Source organism: Polistes canadensis, unplaced genomic scaffold (genome assembly GCF_001313835.1).
Source record: "Polistes canadensis isolate GaletaPanama2010 unplaced genomic scaffold, ASM131383v1 scaffold_107, whole genome shotgun sequence".
Classification (NCBI taxonomy): Eukaryota; Metazoa; Arthropoda; class Insecta; order Hymenoptera; family Vespidae; genus Polistes; species Polistes canadensis.
The window spans coordinates 172,686-197,780 of NW_014569654.1; the positions used below are offsets into that span (position 1 = coordinate 172,686).

Below are 25,095 nucleotides of genomic sequence, written 5' to 3' on the forward strand. Positions count from 1 at the left end.
ATCGATCGAGATTCGAGTATAGAATCGAGCGCCATGTACGGCGCTTATACGATCACTTCGTATGGTCTCTCCCGCTCCTATTCATTACAACATATTAGTAGTCAGTTATTCGATTCTTTTACGTGTCGCACTATCGTTATCAAATTGCTAAAGGATTTTTTAAAATTAATAATTATAATAATTATTAAAGTTACCATATATCAACTAACGTTAAACGTAATTGTTACATGCGAATTCGTATTAATAGTTTTCCCGCAATATTTTAACTCTAATGTTCAAACGTTTTAAACGAATAAATAGTTTTCCTGAAAGTTCCCTAGAGCAACCAACATCTATAGATCAACCGGATGCATTTGCATACGATGCGATGTACAGCTACAACAAAACCGATCAAGACAAATTCAACTGTGAAGACACGACTAGTTAATAAACTCGGTGCAAAGGTGAGATTAAATAAAATAATATAATATATATTATCGATAATATTCACGATCATGCTTGTTTTTCTATTTTTATTTATTTCGTATATTATATTATATATGAGACTCAGGAATGGAATTGTTAAGGATTACATTTGTTATAAAACTACTTTCTCGAACAATATTTAGATTAATCGTTTCTTTTGTTTTACGTTAAATTGAAAAAAGATTACAGGTGTCCTTTAGTGAATGCAAATTCGAATCGTATTGTTCTATAGTCAGCATAATATACGTAAAGACGTAACTACATCATCGCATGAGAATTTCTTGATGAGTGTCAACGATATTTCAGTTTTCCTCTTTTCATGCATACATGTATACACATACATGTATACATATTCTCATATATATATATGGTACAGCTTATTACGATTTTCGTAAATAGAATGATTGCTTCCGTTTTACATAAACGTCTAACTAGTCTGCATTATTTTCGTTGAAAATGTAGCAATAGTAGTTCGTCGTTCAATATCTATAAGTTTGTTCGATTTTTTATACGGATGACGTCAAAAAGAACGTGACGAGGATACAAGATATTGAAAAAGAGCGAGAGAGAAAAGGAGAGACATTTGTCATCGATCTCGAGACTAATTCTATTTCCATAAAAGTATCGAACTCTAAAACTATCGAAGTATAAATCTCGATATTTATCGAACGAGATGGTCCTTATATGGGAGTTTGAATATTACAAAATAATGATGAAAATGCAAAGCGATTCAAATAAATTCTAACAAATATATAGAAAAGAGTATTGTAGATATTTTAATAAGACTAAAGAATAAAAGTCAAAATAACAATGGAAACTAATAGAGAAACGTTTTCTTACGTTAAAACGTTTCCTCTCGAAAAACTTTTTAGTAAAATTTCTCTATCCTTAAACAATGGAGCCGAACCTTCTCGAGCATAATACTGTAATTCCGTATCTCTGAAAACGAACGAACGAAGGAAAAAAGAAGAAATAAGGAAGAACACAAAGCCAAACACACAGAGAAAGAAAGAGAGAGAGAGAGAGAGAAAGAATGAGTGAAAAGTACTCCGAGGAAGAAGTTCCAAAAACTTTTCCTTTCTTCTCACTCTCATTCTCTTTCTCTGTTTCTGTTCTAAGAAATCCGAGAGCCGAGTTTAACGAAGGAACTTAACAAATTTTCACTGAAAATCCTTAAAGACTCCATTGGAGTATATAAATCGACGATACCGCACAGGTTAAGCATGGATTTTCACGTTTTAAGACCTCAGTGTTTCATTCCTCCCTCTCTCTCTCTCTCTCTCTCTCATATTCTTCGGCGTGGTAATCGTGTCGCCATCTTGTTTTGACGATTTAAGCGCGGAGTTTTTGGACGGCGAAGGTGCACGATGTACGCGCTAACTCAAAAGAAAGAAATAAAGAGAGTAAGGAAGAGAAAGAGAGAAATAGTGAGAAAGAGTGAGAAGAATAGACTAGGATCTCATCCCGATGAGTCTGTTGGATATTTCAGTCTACTAGTCGCACCAGTGAACGTTAATACTCGTAGCGTAGAAGAGGCCAGTAGCGGCGAACAAACACACATATCCTGACTATAGATATTCTTGTTCGCTCTCGCTTAAGTGCATTAGTGTACTCTTTCTCTCTCTCTCTCTCTCTCTCTCTCTCTCTCTTTCTTTCTCTCTCTCACTCTTTCTCTCTTGGCTCTGCCATATCTATTATTAGTACCCAGTCATTGGAGTCGGTTCTCTCTTCCTACTGCTGACAACGTTACCGTAGTAGTGTTCGAGATACGCGGAAAAAAGGTGTACAGAGAATTTTCCTTTTCTTTCTATATAACTTTCTTCTCTCTCTTTCTCTCTCTCTCTCTTTCTCTCTCTCTTTCACTCACTCACTCTTTGTCTCTTTTTGTCTGTTATTAATTCTCTTTTCCTTTCTTCCATATCTTCTCGTCATTCTTGAACTTACGCGGGTGTCACGACGTAAGAATATCACTCTCTCGTATTCTTTGTCGCTTCGCCGCATCGTCTTTCTTTTCACGTCGGACTAATCACAACTACCGAACAATAGTCGATAGAAGAAACGAACGAACGAAGAAGCGAGCGAAATAACGAACAAGMAACCAAGCGCGCTTCTTTCGACGCCAAAGAGCGGTGACGCGTTTCCGTAACGCGCTTTTGCTAGAAAAGCGTTGTTTGCGCTCCAAGACGTGGATTTACCTTTGCCGATACTTTCAAGGATCTTTAAAAGGATGATCCTCTCACGTTCTTCACTGTAAGTTTAATCCCCCTACGTTTTTCATGCTCGTCTATCTGTCCTTGCTATTTTTTCTCTTTCTTTTTCTCTCTCTCTCTCTCTCTCTCTCTCTTTCTTTCCCTTTATCAATTTTTTCTTTTAGTTTTTATATGTCTGCCCTTTTCTTTTTCTTCCTCTCTTTTTTCTCACTCTCTCTCTCTCTCTCTCTTTTTGGCTTCGACACTTTCTATACACAGTAGTATATGGCATTGATGAACGTTTAAAGTCAAATGTCGTGGTAGTCATCGTCGTTGAAAAGAACCTTCGTCCAATTCGAGGAATCAACGTCAACGCGTGTACCACTCGCTTACGCGCGTCGGTTCATTAACCATCATTACTGGCGCGAAATTCAAATAGACGCTTTTGTCTTGTTCGAAAAAATAATATACGATCTTCATCAATTTTTTCGAGATTTTTATTCCCACAGTATTTTTCTGTTTCTTATGAAGCAATATTGGAGTATTGTAGAGGTAACTTTTATTTCGTCAAAGTCTATTTTACGTGCGAACGAAAAATATGATTTCGAAGTACGAATGTAACTGAGAAGGTATGTATATATATATATACAAACGTACATATATATGTTACATATACATATGATAGTACACGAATACATACAATTGTTGGGAGAGAATTCAAGTAGTTAATAAAAACAGCTTGGGAAAGAAAGGGAATCTCGAAACAATAAAACAACTACCTATTCTATTACGTGCCGTTATTGCTTTTCTCGCCCCTTTAAATCCCTATGTAATTGTTTGATATTAACACTAACCGGTCACGTATTATAACGCGTGCTTTAATTTATTGCTTCTAAAACCTAATCACGAATTGGTGCGTTTCCCTTTCTTTAACTATAACAATTAAAATGTTATTTATACCGTTTTAATCGATTTAATGATATAACAATTAAATTTTACAAATTTGCAGTATATTCACCATTACTAAGTGATTTAAGTTTAAGCTTTAAATAAAATTGTATATTATGAACAATGTATGTTTTTATATTTTTTTTAGATGAAGGATGCAATTCAGTCGAAAGGAACTAATAACATAAATAGTACTAAGACTAAACCATCTTTAGAGATTTATCGACCACCAGGTAAATTTATTAATTCATTTATCATTTCATAATGTTAATATATTCGTCGAATAAATATTTAATTCATCGTCGATTTATGACTCAAGACATTTTTAAAAAACTTCTTTCGTAACCTTGGTAGGTGGAAGAACGGAAGGGACAACGGCGAACGTCACTAATCCAAGATTGAACGTACATGCTAAGGAGTTCACTATGAAACAGAACGATTCGCATCCATCTAAGTGAGTCCGCGTTACACACAGGGACAGACCTTAGAAGACGTATAAAAGAAATGCCGGATTTGAAACCTACATTATAACCAAGAAAAATCGCGTTATTCTTTTTATCTATTTTAAGATACAATCAAATTCACAAGAGGGCATATTATTCTCTTTAGCTCAAATTGAATTTTGAAACAACAGAAAACGATTGAAAGCTCGTATCGAGGATGCATACGAATCGATTAAAATAGTCAAATGAATCGTTTTCGATTCGTACTGGCCTGGTCATTGATAGTTTTAAATCGAATATGAGAATGCTTGTACGCACGTAGAAAATGTATACGTGTGTGGTGGATGTTTCGAATGAAAACTAAAATACTTTCTCTCGCTAGTGAAACGTTACGTTACTTATTTATATTCAACGTCGTACGTTAAAATTTTGAAGATCCGAATACCGTTCGACAGTTTGATTTAATCATCCTGATGATGCAATGAGTAAGAAAATAATCATCCGATGGCAATCTACTTTCTTAGTTTTTTCTTTTCGATGCACGCGTTATGTAATTGCAGGAATACAAATTAACATATAGTTTGACATTTAAATAGACTGACATTTAAGCGGGCATGTCTGGATCAGGTCTCGGACGAATGCTTCAGAGCGTACCCCGTATTATCTACAGCACAGCAAATCGAGTGGGAACGTTCATCGATATCTTTACGCTCAGCAACAACAGCAACATCAACAGCAACTGCATCATCCCTTACATCAACAGAGACATTCTCATGGTAGCCATCATTCGAGTTCGTCGAGACAGGGACATCCTTTGGAAACGGTTGCTTCCAGCGGAAATATCTTACACGTAAGCTTGATTAGATAAGACAATTGACAAGTTTTCTATAATGTCCGATCAGAAGCAAATTTGATATATTGAAAGGTTTGGAATAACATGGATTAGAAAAGTTATTGTCTTCGTCTGACAGGGTACAAATAGAGTTCACTTCAATGTGGACCACAATGAAGGGAAATCTAGCACACCGAAAGTAGGAAGACTTACGAAGTCTCTATCATTCGTGTCCACTTACGGTTTGAAACGTTCGAAAAGTCTGAACGCTGCCGATGTTCTCGCTGCTAAAGCAATTAATATCTCTGATGCTTCGGAATTAGGAAAGTTTCCGTGCCCGGTTCAAGACACTCTCTTAAGAGCCATCGATGGTAAATGACGTCAATGTCAAACTTCTATATTTTAAGAAATATTATCGTTCGGAAAAAGTTTGAGAAAATGTTCATAAAATATTCGCCCTTCAGATCCAAATCTATTGAATGCACGTTCGCTTATGGAACTCGTACGACATATATTAGAACGGACCGTTGAAAATCGTCGATATGCAGAACCAGCTGCAAAGATTTGCATCACTATCATAGAGGTACCAATTCAAACGTATATTTCTTTGAATATATAATCTAATCAAATAAAATTCGTTTTTTTACTTACGTTGATATCTTATTATCCAGAAAGAAAGTAACGAGACCTTCTTGGAATCACTCTTGAACATATGTCAACAATGGTACCAAGATCGTGCGAGAATACTTCGAGATGAGTCAGGTTGTCACCGTTATTCGGCCTTCATGATGTTCCTCAACGAGATGTACTGTCAGGTGTGGAGAATGTATCTTCTACTGAATTGATTTGTGTCTTCTAGTAGCGACTAACTAAACAAAAAAAGCAAATCAAATCCGTGTCTCCTGAGTAACTCTTACAGGTACAAAAAAAGCTTCGCATAAAAAAAAACTCGTTGAATTCATAGCATTTATTACCTGCGGCAAGTAATTGTTCCTTGATTCAATGGCTTACTTACCAACATGTTGTGCAACCTTGTTTAACTCAAAAATGTATATGCGAATAATAGGTATGTATTACGTTTATCTATGTAATTATGTTGCACTGCAGCTGAAACGACGACAACTTCAACTGAAGACGCAACAAGAAGGAGTTCCACCGGGCCGTGTACTTCTCACGTTACTCTGGAAATGTTGTCAGGATTGTTTGCAGCCTCCGGTCGTAAATTCTCTCGCCGAGGTATGAATAAACAATTTTTTTTATTTGAATGAAGGTGAAATACAAATAATTCTATTTGTTACAAAAAAAAAATATATGTATACATATATTATACAGCGAAGGAAAAAAAGGAACATGGACATTTTATTACTACTATACGAATACTTTTGTCTCCCCCCCTCGCTGTATTATATTGATGTTGGTAATTTATTTAAAAAAAAAAAAAACATACAAAAAAGTATTTCTTATAATTACAATGAATGTAAGAATACGCGTATCGATCTATGCACATATTGCATTAATACTAATATCGTTACTCACCTTCGTTCAGCTCATCACACCTTGACCGAGTAGTAGTGATCTACTTATCTCAATGTCATAACTTCATGATCTTGATACGTTACTTCGAATTCCCTATTCACCGTAGACGGATTGTCTCTTCTTCATTCTCACTTGCATTGGTAAGGATCTGGATGTTGAATTACCAGCACAACTTCAACAACTTCTTGGAAGTCTACGAGACGCCTTTCTTGCTGACGAGACGATTCTTCCATCCGTGAGGAAAACGCTTCTACAATTAATAGAATTACATGCCGCCCATTGGCAATTACCAGCGCCGGCAGTCGTCTATTATTACCCTGGATCGACTTCCAAATGATCTTTGTTCTTTTTATTTATTTTTTCGGTCCATCCATCCATCCATCCACCTATACATCTATCGATCCATTGGTCTTCACATTTCTTTGTGTGTATGTTTATGTGTGTGAGTCTGTGTGGTGCGTGTGTGTGTGCGTTGTCAAAGCTCGAACTCGCGTACATGCGTTCATTCACAATTTATTTTTTTCTACTCGATTGAAAAACTTTTCACGGATTGATTCTCTTTTAACGGACCATTCATTCTATCTCTCTTTTTCTCATTTCCAATTTCTCTCTACTTTCTTTTATAAATCATGACAAACGTGTACGATACATATACATATATATATATATATATATATATACATATATACAGACATAAATACATATATAAATCGTGCCATTCGTAAAATAATTCTGTGTTTCCTGATAAGAGAAAAAACAATTAAATCCTCGCTTCGATGAATCGGAAGGAAGAATGCATTTAAAAGCTTTTTTTTCTTGCTTTCTTCTTTTCTTTATCACCTAATGGATTTCTCTTGTGACATGACTTATACGACACTTATAACATCAATAGCCACGGCTTCGTTTACATAACGAAGTAAAAGTACCCCAACCTGTATATTTTTGCATTTCCATGGATTATAAAAAAGCTCGCATCAAAGATTCTTCATTGCAACCGTCAATATTGAATATCGAACATTGAACAGGATATTAAAAATATTCTTATTATTATAGAGAATTTTTTGTTTGATAAAACATAATATCAGGAAACTCTTTCTTTACTTAAACTTATTGTAAGTACTAAATCAAACGAAGATAAAATAAACAAAATTAAATGATCAACTTATATGCATACATACATATATATATAAGCTAAGAAAAAATTAATTATTTAATTACTACACGAGTGACTTAAAAAAAAAAAAGTAAAAAGAAAAAAATCATTAAAAATAACTAATTTGAAAACCCGTCGTCCGAAAAAACGATATATTTATTTCACAATCAAACTTTTTCATATAATTTACATTGGACAAATAACGAAGAAAATCGAAAATTAATAATGATGTGCATTGTAATTGGATTTTGTAATATTGGATAAAGTAAATCAATATTTAATTTTATATGCGTACGTAATCTAATATTTTTTCTTTCTTGAATACATCGTCCAAAGTTTCCTTTATTTCCTGGTAGAAAAAAGCCGTTATTTTGTCGAATAAAAGGTTAAAGACCTCGGCCGTATAAATCGTTAAAAATGTATTCAAGACACGCAGATACAGACGTATTTCGACTGGAACGTATGGTCTTAACGAGGAAAGTATATACACTCGCGGACGATCTCCACCAAATGTAACCGTCTTTGACGATTCGTGCCAAGGGCGATAAAAATCGACCGGTAGCCGGAGTAGGCGCGATCGCTCTTTGTGTGGATTGAGTCATAACATAAATCTCAGTATATACATAGGTACTTATATACTTGCATATATATATATATATATATAAATACATACAGACATTGTACCTGCAACTCTCGGCCAAAAAAATGTGATCACCAAATATCACGCATATGTGATGAAAACTGTATACCATATACAGTTTTTAATTAAAACAACAAAAACAAATGGTATCCTACAAAATGAACATTAAATTTAAGAATGATCTTAATATGTATAACAACAAAAAAATTAAAAATGAGATAAGAATGTATTAAACTTCAATCAATTTATATTAACTCAAACTATAGATATTTTTGCTTGAATTTGAAAAGTAAACTTCCTCGTCAAGGTTGCGAAACCATGAACGGTTAAAAAAGTGACGAGGAAACGATACGGATTATCGCGAAAGAAAACTTGCTTATCCATGAGAAATGACACTCGATAGATCTTCTGTATTCTTTTTTTTTTTTTTGATCATACATAATACATATGTATTTAATGTGATATAACAGGACAATGCGGATGACTGCAAATACCATTTAATTTCTTGTAAGTAAAAACATATTTTGCATATGTAATTGAATGTATATTATGTAAAAAAAAAAAAAAAGGAAGGTCAAAACTCCAATCTCAATTTCACTGATGGAACTAAATGCTTTTTATTTTTTTCTAGCTCTGATGAGAGATTATCTATACTATAAATTTACAAATAAGCTTTCTCGTGCATCGGATTTCTAGCAACAAAAACAGTAAGAAGAAGAAAAGAAAACATTGCGATAGACTTCTACTAGGCTATTTCGAAAATATGACTCATGCGGATCCAGGAGGTAAAAAGAGACACAGGAAAAAATATCTCAAAGGCAGACACGGCGACGAGGTTTGCTTGAATGTCGTCGTTGAGAGGATCCTCTCCTTCGTCGAAAGTATAGGAGAGAAGGAAAAAAAAAAAGAAGAAGGTGAAACGTAGATGCAGGAGGCTAGCAGGAGGATCGTCGTGAAGCGTCGACCTTGAAACGAACTCGAGGAACGGAGTGACTAGGGAGAGGTTTTGCCTTGGGTAATCGGTGCCGCGGACTCAAAAACTAGGCCTGCGCATATGATGACGTCACGAGCGATGCCGCCTCGGTAAAACGTGCCGCCTGGAGAAAGGAATCGCTTGCGAGTAAGAAACTTGGTGGGGGTCTCCTTTAGTTAGAGAGGTTTTACGTATAGTATAGAACTTTACGGATAGGCTCGTTCGTTATGTTGTTGAAAGAAGAGAGAGAAGACCCATTATATGGGAAGAGAGAAGGAGAAGGTAATCTGGTGGTGGCGGTTGGTAAGAACGAAGCAAGTAGACCGGCGACTTTCACCGTGCAGCTAAGATCGGCTGGTGTCGGTTCGTGGCTTGATTCTCAACAACTCGATCACGCTCTTGGCCCAAACCACGTTACAAAAAGCTAAGAAAACAAGAAAAAAAAAGACAAAAAGAAAAATAGAAAAATTGTCGTTCTTGAACAATTCTTTGAATAAATCCTCAACGTTATCTTCATCTTCCTTGTCTTATACACCAAAGTGAAAAAAGTCTGATCGCTGATCGTGGACAAGGATTCTCGGGAGCCAGCGCAAGACTTTTTTTTCAACTTGGCCGGTACGCACGTGACGTTGTGAATTTACCCGTACCCGCATTGTTGGTTTTCCTAACTTTTTGCTTAACATTCCTATCTTGAAGCAACTCGTGAGATAACTCAATTCGACGTTTCCAACCGATTCTCCGGATTTTATGTTCAAATGTGCCCACCTTCTATTCGGTGATTCAATTTGTGGGCTTCGAAAGAAAAGTGAAACAAGGAAAATGAATCGTTCGGATTGTCGCTGAGAAAACGTGAAATTCTTCTTTTTCTTTTTGGGTCACCTGGAGAGATCCATCAGATCCTGGTTTCCTTCGCTCAGATGAGATATGGCACCGATTTAAATCTTCCTGAAGAGTAAAGAAGAACAACGATGACAGAGAAACGTATATTTTTGGTCCGTTTCTTCAAACGGTTGCATTTGTTTCTCTGGGTTCTCTGGATCGTGTTACTCATTGAAACTGGTAGGTGCTAGACGCGCAACAAACTTTCGCTCTTGCCAGACAAGCTCGCCTGGCTGAACTCCGTTTTATGAAGCTTTCGTTTCTAAACATTCATACGTTGCCTCGTTAACGGTACTCGCGTTGCATATTTTATAATTGTAAACTACTCGCTGGTATTTTCTTACTAAATATTATACATAAATCTTAATAATTAACATAATATTATGTAAAATTTGTTAATTTAAAATAAAAAAAAAATATTTTTAATGGGAATACCATTGAAATATTACACCCGACTAATCGTTTATCTTAAAAACTTTAGGAGCATTTTACAATGATGTGGAGAAACAAAGATACGATGGATGGTACAACAACTTGGCCCATCCAAATTGGGGATCCATCGGCAAGTACTCGAAATATTTACTTACCAAAGCTTTCTGAAGGATCACTTAATTCAATTTCTAAACTTCATAGGCAGCAGGCTGATACGAAAGGTACCTGCAGCTTATTCCGATGGTGTTTATGCATTAGCTGGCCAAGACAGACCCTCGCCGAGAAAACTAAGCGATTTGTTCATGCAAGGAGATGAAGGTTTACCTTCCGTTAAGAACCGGACTGCTCTTTTCGCTTTTTTCGGTAAAGATTGTCTCGATTCTATAAATATTTATCAACCATTAATTCTAGAGAATACTTGAAGTTGAGTTTACTCAAGATTAATGTCTATTACACTGATAGATATAAATAGAATACGTAATCCATAGCCGGAAGCGTATAAGTTTAGGTCCTGTTTGACAAATCCTGTTATGACTAATCCCTTCTAACTTTCAATGTATAACATCAAGATTTAACCACCAAGAATTGAATTTTAGTATAGGTAACGAAATCATTTCAGGGCAACTGATCACGTCGGAAATAATCATGGCCAGCGAAAGTGGCTGCCCTATAGAGTTCCATCGTATCGACGTGGATAAATGTGATCCGGTTTTCGACAAGGAGTGCCAAGGTAACAAGTACATTCCTTTCCTACGTGCCGATTACGACCGCCAAACTGGACATAGCCCGAACAGCCCTCGCGAACAGGTAATTTCCTACTTTTCCGCATCCATTAAAAATTGATGACTTTCTTATTCCAACTTCGCGCGACTATATAAATAAAACATAATTTAATCTAATAAAAAAAAACCGTTAGAGACGTGACTTCATTGGATAAAATGAAAATAAAATAAATGTGAATGAACACGATTTTCAATCGTATCAATAGAATTACGTTTACCCCGTGGACATTCATAAAAATAAAATAGATGACACAGTGTTTTACATGCATGACTGGCGACGATGACGTACAAGAAAAATATTGGCTCATAAACAATAACATGAAAAATAGCTCTGAATATGTGAGGTTGCAGATAAATAAAGTAACAAGCTGGATCGATGGTAGCTTCATATACTCCAGTAGCGAAGCATGGGCGAACACTATGCGAGCATTCAAGAACGGAAGTCTCCTCATGGAACCGAGCAGAAAATTTCCCGTGAGAAACACCATGCGCGCCCCGCTCTTCAATCATGCCGTTCCACACGTTATGAGAATGCTCAGTCCAGAACGGCTTTATCGTAAGACTACACCTTGTTTTTGCTGTTTACCTTAAATTTCTCTTACAACATGTCTTACTCATAACATCGAAATCTCTTTATATTCTTCTTCTTTTGCAATATCCAGCCACGAATACGATCCGTATTCGTTCGCCAGAGTTAAACACGTTAGCTAATGTATCATTCTTATCTAACCGTAAGATCAATCATGATCGTTGATACGTAACAACCAAATTTCGTTAGGTACATCATACTCTTGTAACTACTTATTTACGCCATAAGAATATTTCATAACCCTATCATGGAGTACAATCTATCTACGAGTACACTTTTGCTTATCCTGATTTTAATCTTTTGCATAGTACTCGGAGATCCAAGGACCAATCAACATCCACCGTTACTCTCATTAGGGATCCTATTTTATCGTTGGCATAACATTATAGCAAGTCGTGTGCAACGAGAATATCCAGACATGTCCGACGAAGAAATCTTTCAGAAATCACGACGTATAGTTATAGGAACTCTACAGGTATCTATTGAGTTTACATTTTCATCAAGTATGAGAAACGAATATACCAGTCAATTAAATTTCTCCCTTGTCTTATTTATCTCAGAACATCATTTTATATGAATATCTTCCCACGCTTTTAAACGAAGAATTACCAGCGTATACTGGTTATAAAGCTGATCTCCATCCAGGAATAAGTCACATTTTTCAAAGTGCTGCTTTTCGTTTTGGACATACTCTCATACCACCTGGTATATACAGACGTGACGAAAGATGCGAGTTTCGAAAGACTAACGCGGGTCAAGCCGCGATCAGACTCTGTTCTACTTGGTGGGATTCGAACGTGAGTATTCATAATAAATTACAAAAGTTACTTCGTGCAAAGTGTCACAAAGTTTATCTTCTTCTTCCGCTTCTTCCTCGTCTTCTAGTACTATGTCCTATTATTTATGATTTTCAAGTTTCTTGCGAAACGTTTATCAATCTATTAAACTTGATCATTTGTTTTCAGGAAATTTTATCAAATAGTACTATAGAAGAACTAATTATGGGAATGAGCTCTCAAATAGCCGAAAAAGAGGACAACCTTCTCGGTACAGATATACGAAACAATTTATTCGGACCCATGGAATTTTCCCGCAGGGATCTTGGGGCTCTTAATATCATGCGTGGTCGTGATAATGGATTACCGGATTACAATACAGCACGAAAACATTTCAAGTTAACGCCAAGGAAAACATGGAACGAGATTAATCCTGACTTATTCAACAAAAATCCATCTCTTTTGCGTACACTCGTTGAAATCCACTCTAACAACTTAAATAATGTTGATGTTTATGTTGGCGGTATGTTGGAATCCAGTGATGGTCCGGGAGAACTTTTTACTGCGGTTATTAAAGAGCAATTTTTACGCTTGAGAGATTCTGATCGCTTTTGGTTTGAAAACGAAGAGTCTGGGTAAGATGGGAATTCCTTTGAAATTCAATCGAAGGCTACAGTATTCGATCGTATAATAAAGTACATACTGCAAACATACATTTATATTTTATACAGGATCTTTACCAAAAACGAAATAGATGATATACGTCGTGTGACGTTGTGGGACGTAATCACTAATGCGACTAATATTTCACCGGACACAATTCAAAAGCGAGTATTCCTTTGGGAAGAAAATGATCCGTGTCCTCAACCTTTCCAATTGAATTCATCCGTTCTCGAACCCTGTTTACCGTTGCAGCGATACGACTATTTTGAAGTAAGCCAAGTGAAATTTATTTGTTATAACACTTAGGCACTAAACGATTCGTGAAATACTATTTATTCGTTATAATATTATTTTCACACAGGGCAGCGAATTCGTATACATCTACGCTTGTGTCTTCCTCGGATTTTTTCCAATTTTATGCGCTGGTGCTGCTTATGGTTTGGTGAAACTACAAAACCGACGAAGACGTCGTTTACGTATACTTCAAGAAGAAATTCAAAGGAGAAGTGACAACAGAATTTGCGTCGATAAAATGGTTGTACGCGAATGGTTGCACGCTAATCATCGTCGTTTGGTAAAAGTTCGCTTCGGTCCAGAAGCAGCTTTGCATATCGTCGATCGAAAAGGCGAAAAACTTCGTACGTTCGATTTTAGTGGCGTTAATACAATAACCATAGAAGAATCTCAGGTATATTTTTTTGTTATCTTCCTTAACAACTTATTTCTTCTTTCTTATACCTATAATCAATTTTCATCCTTTTTTATTTTCTTTTACGTTAAAAAATTAAGATCTTGTCCAATTGATTTCAAGCTTCGATAAATGTTTAAGGAGAGCGAAAGTGGGCATAGAAAGGCGCTGGTATTGTTACGTATACCGCGTGATTATGACCTTGTCCTTGAACTCGATTCCTTGGCCTCGCGCAGAAAGTTCATTGCGAAATTGGAAGCGTTCCTGTCGTCCCACAAGAAACATTGCACGCTTTTCCAAGTTAACCGCGATGTTATGCTAGCAAAAGCGGAAACTAAAGAGCGTCGTCAGAAGAAACTCGAACAGGTTGGTATAATTTATTTGTTCAGAACAACAGAATTCTTTTTTCTTTTTTCTTTATTTCTTCAACATTTTTAATAATTATGAAAAAAGAAAAAAACTAGAAATAATTGTATTGCAAAAGAAAAGAAAAGAAAAGAAAGTTAAAAAGAACTTTAATAGTTTTTCCGAGAAGCTTACGCGTTGACATTTGGTTTACGTCCTGGAGAAAGACGACGACGATCCGAGGATAGCGACACGGGCGAAGTTATTACAGCTATGCGTACATCTTTGTCAAAAAGTGAATTCGCTAGTGCACTCGGTATGCGTCCTGATGCAGTTTTCGTGAAGAAAATGTTTAATATCGTCGACAAAGACGGCGACGGTCGCATATCCTTTCAAGAATTTCTCGACACCGTGTTGCTCTTTTCCCGTGGTAAAACCGAGGACAAATTGCGTATTATTTTTGATATGTGCGATAAAGATAGCAATGGTGTCATCGATAAAGAAGAATTATCCGAGATGTTAAGATCCCTCGTTGAAATTGCACGTACTACGAGTCTTTCCGACGATCATGTCACCGAACTCATCGATGGAATGTTTCAAGTAATTAAACATTCATATTTTTATCTTTAAACGATCTTTAAAGATAAATAAAATCAATTATTTTCATAACATAGGACGCTGGGCTTGAAAGGAAAAATTATCTTACTTACAATGATTTCAAGTTAATGATGAAAGAATACAAAGGTGATTTTGTGGCCATCGGATTGGACTGTAAGGGAGCAAAACAAAATTTTTTAGACATGTCGACAAACGTCGCACGAATGACGAGCTTCCATATCGATCAACTGCCACCGGAAGATTCGAAGAGTTGGACCCGCAAACAATGGGACGCAATATCGACTTTTCTCGAGGAAAACAGACAAAATATATTTTATCTTTTCGTATTTTACGTTATCACTATAGCACTATTTGTTGAAAGATTTATACGTGAGTTTAACAAAAGTTTATAAATTTCTTGTGAAGAGTATTTTTTTTTGTTCTAAAAGATAACATAATTATTATCTTTTTAAACGTATAACTTTTTGTTTATAGATTATTCTTTCATGGCTGAACATACGGATTTGAGACACATTATGGGTGTTGGTATCGCTATAACTCGAGGATCGGCAGCAGCTTTGTCATTTTGTTACAGTCTATTACTCCTCACGATGTCTCGCAATCTCTTGACCAAATTAAAAGAATTTTCGATTCAGCAATACATACCATTGGATTCGCACATACAATTTCACAAAATAGCCGCTTGCACGGCTCTCTTTTTTTCCATTTTACATACGGTCGGACACATCGTGAATTTTTATCACGTATCGACACAACCGATAGCACATCTCCGTTGCCTCACAAACGAGATCAGTTTTCCAAGCGATGCCAAGCCAACTATCACATTTTGGCTCTTTCAAACGGTGACAGGTCTGTAATGAAAAAAGTTATTGAATTTTTAATACTATTTATACACGTATAATACCATTTACATTTTATTATCTTTTATGTTCTTGTTCTTTGTTTTTTTTTTGTTTTCAGGTTTAACCGGTATTCTACTTTTCCTCGTAATGACGATCATTTTCGTCTTCGCGCATCCCACGATACGTCAAAAAGCATATAAATTCTTTTCTTTAACTCACAGTTTGTATGTATTATTTTATGCGTTATCATTGATCCACGGTTTAGCTAGATTAACCGGCTCGCCGAGATTTTGGATTTTCTTCGTAGGTCCAGCTATCATCTATGCTCTTGATAAGGTAAAAGTTCTGATTATTATATATATATATTTCATAGAAACAATGAATAAAACATTTATTAATTGAATTCAGGTCGTAAGTTTGAGAACGAAATACATGGCCCTTGATATAATTGAGACGGAATTGCTACCCTCCGATGTAATAAAGATAAAATTCTATAGACCTCCAAATCTAAAGTATCTCTCGGGTCAATGGGTACGTCTCTCGTGTACAGTCTTTAGATCGAATGAATTTCACTCATTCACCCTTACTTCGGCGCCCCACGAGAACTTCCTTTCGTGTCATATAAAAGCGCAAGGTCCATGGACCTGGAAATTAAGGAACTACTTTGATCCTTGTAACTATAATCCGGAGGACGATCATCCTAAAATACGAATCGAGGGACCGTTCGGAGGTGGAAATCAAGACTGGTATAAATTCGAAGTAGCAGTTATGGTTGGCGGGGGAATTGGAGTTACTCCGTATGCTTCCATGCTGAATGATCTCGTCTTTGGTACTTCCACCAACAGATATTCCGGAGTTGCCTGTAAAAAGGTACCCAACGTTCTTCCGAATTCATCTTTAAACATATGTTTCCTATTCTCCTTCTCTTTCTCTTTCTCTCTTTCTTTACGAATCGTTTGACTTTTCTCGACAGGTATACTTTCTTTGGATTTGCCCATCCCACAAACACTTTGAGTGGTTCATCGACGTTCTCAGAGACGTCGAAAGGAAAGATGTAACTGACGTTCTCGAGATACACATATTTATAACTCAGTTCTTTCATAAATTCGACTTACGTACTACCATGCTTGTAAGTGTAGAAATGATCGTTCAACTTTTGATATCCGTTCTAAGGATGAATTTATCCGAACTCTGACGAATGTTCAATTTGATATTTTTTTCAGTATATCTGTGAAAATCATTTTCAAAGATTATCTAAGAAAAGCATATTCACTGGACTGAAAGCTATTAATCATTTTGGTCGACCGGATATGACCTCCTTTCTAAAGTTCGTTCAAAAGAAACATAGTTACGTGAGTATTATAAAAGTACTTGAGGCTTTTCGTTATTAAAAAAGTATAAAGTTCAACGATTCGAAAGCTTTCGTTTTCTTTTTTTTTCTTTTTTTTCAAAAGTACTTCTAACTACGAAAATGTATTATTGTACTTTATACGAATTACCATTGTAATAACTTTTAGTATCTCAGGAGTTTTCGTAGAAGTGAGAGGACGAATGAAATGAATTCTTCGACGCGGAAGAACTTTTAGATTTTTATATTTTGCAGGTCAGTAAAATAGGAGTATTTAGTTGCGGACCACGACCTTTAACCAAAAGCGTAATGTCTGCTTGCGACGAGGTGAACAAAGGCCGTAGACTACCATACTTTATCCACCATTTTGAGAACTTCGGCTAGTTATTGCGAGAATAGAAGCGGAAACCCGTTGCTTTCTACAGACTCCTTTGAAACATACTGAAAAGAATGTACATATTTATTGTGTTAGTGTGCGTGCCTTATTTATAATTAATATTATATTTCTTATTTATGAGAAGAGAGAAGAATAATCATGTCATTGAACCGTTTCCTAATTTTCCAATAATAGGATTCAATGAAATGAATACGAATATTTTCCGCTTTTAGTGGATTACTAGTCGGTAATGATAATTTAAACAAACAAAAATTTAATAAATATTTCGTACCGATAACAGTCAAGAATCGAATTTAAAAAGTAAGAAGTTAAATATACGTAGCTAGTTTTGAGCTTTATTTATCGAGTTGCATATATTAAAGTACATTTATTTTCTTTAAAATTCAACGTAAGTATCAAGAGTTTGTCATCCTTCTTGGTGCTGGAGGAAATGGATAAGACCAATTGCTCTTGCCAGGATCATCATTACGTTCTTGTTGAAAATCAGAGGATTTGTGAGGAGCATAAGTTTTATTTATCACACCCTGTGTGTCCTCTCGATCCGTATTTCTGCTTTGAAGCTTTGACGACAGCTGACTGAAACATTTCATTCTTTATACACTTACCTAATGTCCGTACAAAATAAAAGCATGAATAAAATATGAGGAAAGAACAAAACCGGTGAACGATGGACGTTATAACTTCGTATAAAATTTTATATAGATTTGAAAGCACAAAAAAGAAAGATAAAAAAAACCTCATGATACGGTCGCCCAAAGAATCTTCAATTTTCGGCAATTTTCTTCTAACGTTTCTCGTATCGAAACTCTCCTCTATGATAACATGTCTGTCATAAGGAGTATCATAATCGACTTCGAGTATTGTTGAAAATTGATGAGGAAATATTAAATCTATCGCTGTTACAACGATTCCAGCAAAAAGACATCCGACACCTATAAAATATTATCGTCATAAATGATATACATTTAGTGTACAGGGAGAGATATGAGAAACATTATAGAAACAATCTAATTTATCACCTGCGACCAAAATCAACCAATAATTCCAGCCCATATCGAAAGCGAGAATTGAACCGTCTATATGAGCAATCAACGGTTCGCATGGTAGCAATGCCCAATAAATTAGATTTGTGCAGAGCATACACAATCCTGTCATGATCATACTGTATGCGCCGTAACGTGGTACGACCATAAGTAATAAATTCATCATACACCAAGAAGCAAAAGAGGTCCTGAAAAAAAAAAAAAAAAATAGAATCAAGTTATCCTCTCTCTCTCCTAATATCCTTTTAAAAACATTTCAATCGTTAACAAAACTCACCAAAGCATTATAGACGCGTAGTAACCAGCTTCACGGTATTTACTACCCCAAGAAAATCCTTCCTGATGAAGGCTAAAATATTCCGCCAGTGAAACGATTGGAAAAGGAGCTCCTTGATAGAGCGCTTGTTTGAAAGCACTCGTCATTTCATTAGAACCCCTCCACGAGAATCTCTCATTATACTCGGCATCATCATTCGTGTGTTCGTTGTCTGGTAGGTCTGATGAAGGCAATCAAAGGACAAATTAGCAATTAAAAAAATAGAAAAAAAAAATAAAGGGAAAAAAGGAAGAAAGAAGAAAGAATGAAATCTAATGAAATATGTAACTCGTGAGGGGGAAAAAAATTCCTACGACACAAGAATCTCTCATTTTAAGATGTCATCGGCATCAAACGTTCTCGTTTCCGAGCACGTCCGAATGTTAGAGATTCAGCAGCATTTCTAGGATAAATTTTTCAACGTTCAAACGTGGACTCGTCGTTTCTTTTAAAGGGGATCATCCCGAACCTAATATGCTTCATTCGTACATTTTACATTGCAGTTTGTAGAGGAGTACTAATCTTTTTATAAACTCACTCGCTTAAAATTTCACTACACGTTCTTTATAAAGCATATGAAGTAGTGATCGTTGTTTAATATTGTGACTCACGTTTGTAAGTAATGTTAATATGCATGAGTCCTATGTACCCGCCAATTTGAGCTCTTGTTCTATGCCTGGAGAAAGCGCTGTACGAACTAACGATGGTTGCTGAACTGGTATGCCAAGATGAGCCATATTGAGCGACTTAAAGCAAATCAATTAAAGTTGCATTTTTTTTTACATACAAAGAATCATCTTTTATGCTGACCAACAAGGTCGACTCATTGAAAGTAATATTGTACAGACCTTGAATCGTTGCTCCAACGAAGAGACTCAGGGTAACGATCAGGAACGTAGTTAGTCTCTACAAAATATCATTTTGAACAAATTCATATTCTTCGCATAATATTTCATTTCTTTCTTTGTTCAATTTTCTCTCAGATTAAAAATTTATTCAACTTACTTCTTTCCGTATACCAGGAAATATGACTAGAAAGGCTGTAAATATTGTCCCGAATATAACAAAAACGATAACAAGAGCAACATCGCCGGTGACGGGTGTACGATTACTATAACTATAGAGAGTCGGTCCACCATCGTTTCTGAAAGCATCGAACCATCCCTTCATCTTCGCGTATTTTTCACGAAGACCAACCACAAATTTATATTTTTTCCTTTTAGAACATCGACACAATGAAGCAAAACTAAAAGAAATAAAAGAATTTAACGTTAAACGATAAATCGATTGATATAATTTGATTAATTTGATTAATTGACATTATAGACAACTTACTTTGTAAAATTCGAACGTCAGGATGTTCTCGTTATACTACTTGGCCGTTTCCGCCTGCTTTTATAACTCGACAAGTTTCACGTTGCATCCTACGATATTCCTCCAGCCATTCAAGGACAGAATGATTCCGGTAATGTAATTATGTTCGAAACGATGGATCCTCCTTGTCAAGATAGGTGCACCTGTGATAGCAAAGCGAGAGACATAGAACGTATACTGAAGGCAGCAGTAGGTCAACGGGTTCTCTCGCTTTCAAAGTAATTTCCACCATCGAGCAACGGCCTCGTTGGTGGAGGGATAGATCTTGGGACAGGTGGGGCGTTCTTCGCTTTGCGTCTCGCATGAAAGAGAAAGAAAGAGAGGGAAATAGAAGAGAAAGGAAAGTAATGGAGAAAAGAGGGAGAGAAACGGAAACACATAATCGTGTGCAATGGATTATTGCATATCAGCTGTGAGAAAGCGCATAAATTACGTACCTCCTGCTCATCGCGTTTTTCCTTTCCATTTGATCGTTTTCTATGATAAATATATCGATCGATGATGGTCCATAAAGAGTCAGAGATATCAATGCTTGATCGAACAATGTCGATCGTATACGTATTTCACTTAGTGTCTTTTTTTTTTCTACACTTCATATGTTCAAAATCTGTCGGTACGTACATTGCAATTTTTTATCTAATTGGACACGTTAAATTTTGCGTGACATTGTTTTTATAAGATAAATCAAATAAAATAACACCTCTTAATACTTAAGATCAATTTGATTAGGCAACCACTTACTGCCATGCATCCTATTCGAAATTCCTCTCTATAAAAAAGAAGATAATAGGAGAAGAAAAAGAAGAAAAAGAAGTTCCATTGAAAGAGAAAGAACCGGTAGTCCGGTCTTCCGCATGCTGCGAAGAAAATCGGTCTCCACGTTAGCGTCTGTAGACAAGATACAAGGTATGCATCGGGAGCATCTATCTCTTTCTCTCTCGCATACATAGCGCCGGCAATAACTCGGGCTATTTCTGCTTGTCTAATTTGGTCCGGGTGACGCTATGCCTTTAGGTAGCAGCTTGTGGCAGAGCATCATCCACCGTCGTCACCGACGCCACCTTCATCGTCGTCGTGGTCCTCGTCGTGGATCGTCGATCGTCATTACCAGGGAAAAGCAAAGAGAAGAGAAAAAAAGAAAAGAAAAGAGAATAAAGAGAGAGAGAGAGAGAGAGAGAGAGAGAGAGAGAGAGAAAGAAGAGTGTACGACCTGTCGGCAAGAAGTTCCTTTTAGTCCCTTCGCGAAGAAGACAAGGAAGATCACGGATCCATCTCTACTTGGCTACAACATCCTTGTCTCTGATCTTCTTTTCTTTCTGTCTACCTTCTATATATATATATAGATATAAATATATAGACATATACCAGTCGTATATACATACACACATCGATCTACCTTACTTCTCGTTCTTCGCACACGATCGTCGGGCTGCTCTTACTCCGAGCATCGGAAGGTAATCGATTGAACCATCTTTTTTCCAGCAAGCTTTTAACCGCACGCGGTCGATCGATGTGTCAGGACCACCACCGACCATTCTCCTCTACTACTCGTGCTACTCGTGCTACTCCTGGGGCCGATACTAGTGGTAGTAGTGGTGGTGGTGGTGATGGTGGTGGTGGTGGTGATGATGATAATGATGATGATGATGATGGTATTGGTATTGGTGGTGGTAAATAGTAGTAATAGTAGTGGTGGTGATGGTAGTGGTGGTTGCGATGTTATTGCTACTATCCCTGGCTACCGTGGTGGTTTAGCGCTTTTGCGAGAGAGATAGGTCAGAATCGTAATACGATTCGAGTCGAACCCACGTAAAATAGCTTCTACGTTAACGGCATTTCCTGACACGTTACTTTTCATTCAGATTACTCCGTAGTTGGAACAGAGGAACGGATAAACGATTTCGGTATAACGATGAATACTGATAGATATCGGGGAGAGTGAAAAGTTTGTGGTTTGAGCTGTATCGAAGAGATATCGGGATATCGATAATAACTACGAAGGCTATCGAATCGAATCGTTTAACGTTGGTCTCTTCCTATCACGAAATTATTCCCTTCCTGCCTTGATATCGGCCCAACGGCAAGTGCCTAGACTTTATCGCGGTTAGTCTTTTAAATAAAAGTCCTATATAGATAACAAAAAATTTGCGGATCAATAGGATAAATCGTAAAAGGGGAAAGGGAGATCGAGAGATCCCAAAAGTCTTCGCAGTCGTCTTCTTCAACCACGTCATTGTCTATTCTCGTGACCGTGCTTTTTGATCAAACATTCTGGTAGTGGTGGTTGTGGTGGTACTGGTGGTGGTTGTGGTGGCCCATTGTATATCAGCCACGTTTCGAAGGAATCTCACTCAGCATCCATTCCCTCGTATTCCTGATATCTATCTCGAGAAAATAATTTATTCATCCAAATATTATTAAGAACATTCGTCGAGCTGACAAATCGAACAATATTAGTTTCTTTTCTATAAACCCAAGAAAAGCATTCCTAATTTTCGAGTAAACAATGAGAAAGATAGAGGTGAACGTATCAATGAATAAAATTGTGCAATAAAACGTTCTGAAGATAGCCGGCTTGGCATCAAACAAACGAAACGAATAAAGAAATAGACTATAGTTGACAATCGACTCTTATATTAGAATAGCTCGAATATTTTATTGAAACATAGAGAAAATACATCTCTCACTCTCTCTCTCTCTCTCTATCTATCTCTCTATCTATCTATCTATCTATCTCTATTTCATTTCCTTTTTCTATTATTAGTAATTCACGTATTGAGACAAACTTGACGTCATTCGACGATATTAAAGATAGGATTTTACGTAAATTACAGTTAAGAAGAAAGATCGAAGGAAAGTTAGTGTTCGTTCATAAGAATTTTCCAGTTCTTGAATCCAGATAAGGTCCTCCTAATTTCCGTATTCGCGTAAACAGGTCAAAGTTATTTTCGCGCTCTAGCCTAAGAAGCTACACGCGCGATGGCCAACGCCTTTAAAACCACGGTGAAATAAGTAACGACGATCGTCAAGACGCGAAACCGCTCCGGATTCTTCCGCCTCGATGAAGAATTATTCGCGAGGCTACAGTGCTTGGCGTATAGCCAAACGAAGAGTGAGAGAGAGAGAGAGAGAGAGAGAGAGAGAGAGAGAGAGAGAGAAAGAGAGAGAGAAGAACGGTGCATGTTTCGAACTGGTGCCCGTGTTTGGAGACCAAAAATTAATCGAATGCTCCCGTGATTAATCGTAACGACCTTCGTTGCAACGTCGACGGTTGGAGTTTATTCCCCCCTTCAACCTCCCTCCCCCTCCCATTCCCTCCCCCTTTCTTTTCCTTTTTATTTTCTTTTTTTCTTTTTTTCAACTCTTTCTTTCGACTCGAGAAAGAAACTTTCGACTGGTTGTCCTATATCAAAGCCCGTGTCAGGAATTATTTATGATTAAATGTAATTTTCATAGAGTTATTAGACGTAGTCGTGAGAGTAAAAGCGTGACGATCTTACTCTTTTAATCTTTATCTCTTGTGCCTCTTGATGATAATAACAAAAGAAAACGATAATTAAAATACTCTCCTTTTACTTTCAGACGCGCTTGGTCGAAGAAGAAGAAGAGGAGGTGGAGGATTAAAAGAGACATGTCCGATGCAGAGGGTAAGAATTATCAAGATATACTTATCTTTCTGACATTATTATATTTTAAAAGTAAATTCAGTCGAGAAAAAAACAAACGCAAACGAAGATAAATAATTAAAAAGAAAAGAAAAGATAAGAAAAGAAACCAATGTGTAAAAGAAAGCGTTAGATTAATTTATCTTGCAATCCTTTCTATCTCGAAAACTTGAATAAGATTTTACTTACAAATAGTACTTAGTAGACATACATTTATTCTTGGGGTTGATTGGTGTTACAGTAATCGTCACGGAGAATGATGAGATTCAAAATGAGATTGAGGAGGACCGGAAGGAGGAGGATGAGGATCAACGGAAGAGGAGATCGACTTCGGTAGATTCGGAAATCGTCGATGAGCTTCGGCTTCTGTCACCAAAGGAAAAAGAGCAAAAACAAGCTCAAGAAGAAAAAGTAGAAGAAGCCAAAGAAGAAGAAGAGGAAGAGAAAGAGGAAGAGGAAGAGGAAGAGGAAGAGAAGGAGGAGGAAGAAGAAGAAGAAGAAGAAAAAGAAGATAAAAAAGAAGAAGAGAAGGAGGAGGAGGAGGAGGAGGAGGAGGAGGAGGAGAGATCAGAAGGAAAAGAGGAAAGAGTAGAAGAAGAAAAAGACGAGGATCAGAGCGAGAAATCTCAGGGAAGCGTAGAAACGAGGGAAACTTTGGAATCAGGTTCGTGATGGATCGCCTTATTTTCGATCGATCTTCTTGATCACGTACACATAGACATATATACGTAAAGTCTCTCTATCTATCTATCTATTTATCTATCTATCTTTTTCTCTCTCTTTCTCTCTCTGTCTCTATCTTTCTTTCTTTGAGAGTAAAGCTTCCACGATGCAGAGTATTAGCTCGCAGCAGCTGCGAGGCGTTGAACGAGCGAGCGACCGAAAATAAATCCAACGGAGAATACCGTGCGTTTTAAATAAAGCGAGAGCGAACGATGGTCGAAGGCGGTCAACCCGTATCTCTTTCTCTTTCTCTCTCGTAGATCCTCGATTTATACATATTCGTTCTATCCATTAAACGTCTATCCACCGGTCGATTTATTCCATACGTTATTGGATCCTCTCTCTCGCTAACCTATCCGTTTGTTTTTCCCTTCGTACGTTCGTTTATCCCTCGAGTCTCTTCTTTTCTACCAGCCTTCCCCTATTTACCCGCTTA

The 25,095-nt window shown here is 36.7% G+C and overlaps 3 protein-coding genes and 1 long non-coding RNA gene across 9 annotated transcripts; 3 read left to right on the forward strand and 1 right to left on the reverse strand.

Annotated features, from left to right (window-relative positions):
* Positions 1–95: 95 nt before the first annotated feature.
* LOC106787602 (CBP80/20-dependent translation initiation factor) lies at positions 96–7,045 on the forward strand. 4 transcript variants are annotated; one of them, XM_014750127.1, is made up of 10 exons: positions 394–443; positions 2,512–2,715; positions 3,751–3,835; positions 3,957–4,056; positions 4,673–4,895; positions 5,017–5,248; positions 5,342–5,460; positions 5,549–5,692; positions 5,985–6,113; positions 6,520–7,045. In XM_014750127.1, the coding sequence occupies exons 3-10, from the start codon at positions 3,751–3,753 to the stop codon at positions 6,748–6,750; spliced, it is 1,263 nt and encodes a 420-aa protein (XP_014605613.1). In that variant the 5' UTR covers positions 394–443; positions 2,512–2,715; the 3' UTR covers positions 6,751–7,045. The 4 variants fall into 4 exon arrangements, with proteins under 4 accessions (XP_014605610.1, XP_014605613.1, XP_014605612.1 ...); XM_014750126.1 differs by lacking the exon at positions 394–443 and adding an exon at positions 1,647–2,246; XM_014750124.1 differs by lacking the exon at positions 2,512–2,715 and having other exon boundaries at positions 96–443.
* Positions 7,046–8,750: 1,705 nt separating this feature from the next.
* Positions 8,751–17,668, forward strand: LOC106787604 (dual oxidase). Its single transcript, XM_014750128.1, has 19 exons — positions 8,751–10,238; positions 10,540–10,624; positions 10,696–10,853; positions 11,110–11,297; positions 11,624–11,828; positions 12,170–12,336; positions 12,422–12,658; positions 12,827–13,272; positions 13,369–13,570; positions 13,662–13,988; positions 14,130–14,354; positions 14,511–14,933; positions 15,008–15,320; positions 15,426–15,800; positions 15,912–16,129; positions 16,202–16,663; positions 16,767–16,922; positions 17,017–17,145; positions 17,397–17,668. The coding sequence occupies exons 1-19, from the start codon at positions 10,148–10,150 to the stop codon at positions 17,523–17,525; spliced, it is 4,536 nt and encodes a 1,511-aa protein (XP_014605614.1). The 5' UTR covers positions 8,751–10,147; the 3' UTR covers positions 17,526–17,668.
* A 178-nt stretch (positions 17,669–17,846) lies between these two features.
* On the reverse strand, positions 17,847–20,873 carry LOC106787605 (dual oxidase maturation factor 1). The gene is made up of 9 exons (XM_014750129.1): positions 20,709–20,873; positions 20,233–20,414; positions 19,903–20,143; positions 19,746–19,803; positions 19,509–19,643; positions 18,859–19,078; positions 18,558–18,769; positions 18,275–18,470; positions 17,847–18,114 (listed from the first exon to the last, which is right to left on the reverse strand). The coding sequence occupies exons 3-9, from the start codon at positions 20,065–20,067 to the stop codon at positions 17,934–17,936; spliced, it is 1,167 nt and encodes a 388-aa protein (XP_014605615.1). The 5' UTR covers positions 20,068–20,143; positions 20,233–20,414; positions 20,709–20,873; the 3' UTR covers positions 17,847–17,933.
* Positions 20,874–21,633: 760 nt separating this feature from the next.
* Positions 21,634–24,418, forward strand: LOC106787606. Of its 3 annotated transcripts, none has more exons than XR_001381807.1 (3): positions 21,634–21,725; positions 23,854–23,918; positions 24,178–24,418. It is a non-coding gene; the product is annotated as an uncharacterized LOC106787606 (long non-coding RNA). The 3 variants fall into 3 exon arrangements; XR_001381809.1 differs by lacking the exon at positions 21,634–21,725 and adding an exon at positions 21,976–22,046 and having other exon boundaries at positions 24,178–24,384; XR_001381808.1 differs by lacking the exon at positions 21,634–21,725 and adding an exon at positions 23,576–23,714 and having other exon boundaries at positions 24,178–24,384.
* Positions 24,419–25,095: the final 677 nt, after the last annotated feature.

What these genes read in the sequence shown, in the direction of transcription:
- LOC106787604 (XM_014750128.1), top strand. Translation starts at nt 10,148, where the DNA reads ATGACAGAGAAACGTATATTTTTGGTCCGTTTCTTCAAACGGTTGCAT. An exon ending in CGTGTTACTCATTGAAACTG is followed by an intron (nt 10,239 to 10,539) that starts GTAGGTGCTAGA and finishes TAAAAACTTTAG; the next exon opens with GAGCATTTTACAATGATGTG. An exon ending in TTCAAAAGAAACATAGTTAC is followed by an intron (nt 17,146 to 17,396) that starts GTGAGTATTATA and finishes TATATTTTGCAG; the next exon opens with GTCAGTAAAATAGGAGTATT.
- LOC106787605 (XM_014750129.1), bottom strand. Translation starts at nt 20,067, where the DNA reads ATGAAGGGATGGTTCGATGCTTTCAGAAACGATGGTGGACCGACTCTC. An exon ending in TTCCTGGTATACGGAAAGAA is followed by an intron (nt 19,804 to 19,902) that starts GTAAGTTGAATA and finishes GATATTTTGTAG; the next exon opens with AGACTAACTACGTTCCTGAT. An exon ending in TTGGGCGACCGTATCATGAG is followed by an intron (nt 18,115 to 18,274) that starts GTTTTTTTTATC and finishes GAAATGTTTCAG; the next exon opens with TCAGCTGTCGTCAAAGCTTC.
- LOC106787602 (XM_014750124.1), top strand. Translation starts at nt 348, where the DNA reads ATGCATTTGCATACGATGCGATGTACAGCTACAACAAAACCGATCAAG. An exon ending in AACGATTCGCATCCATCTAA is followed by an intron (nt 4,057 to 4,672) that starts GTGAGTCCGCGT and finishes TGTCTGGATCAG; the next exon opens with GTCTCGGACGAATGCTTCAG. An exon ending in TTTGCATCACTATCATAGAG is followed by an intron (nt 5,461 to 5,548) that starts GTACCAATTCAA and finishes CTTATTATCCAG; the next exon opens with AAAGAAAGTAACGAGACCTT.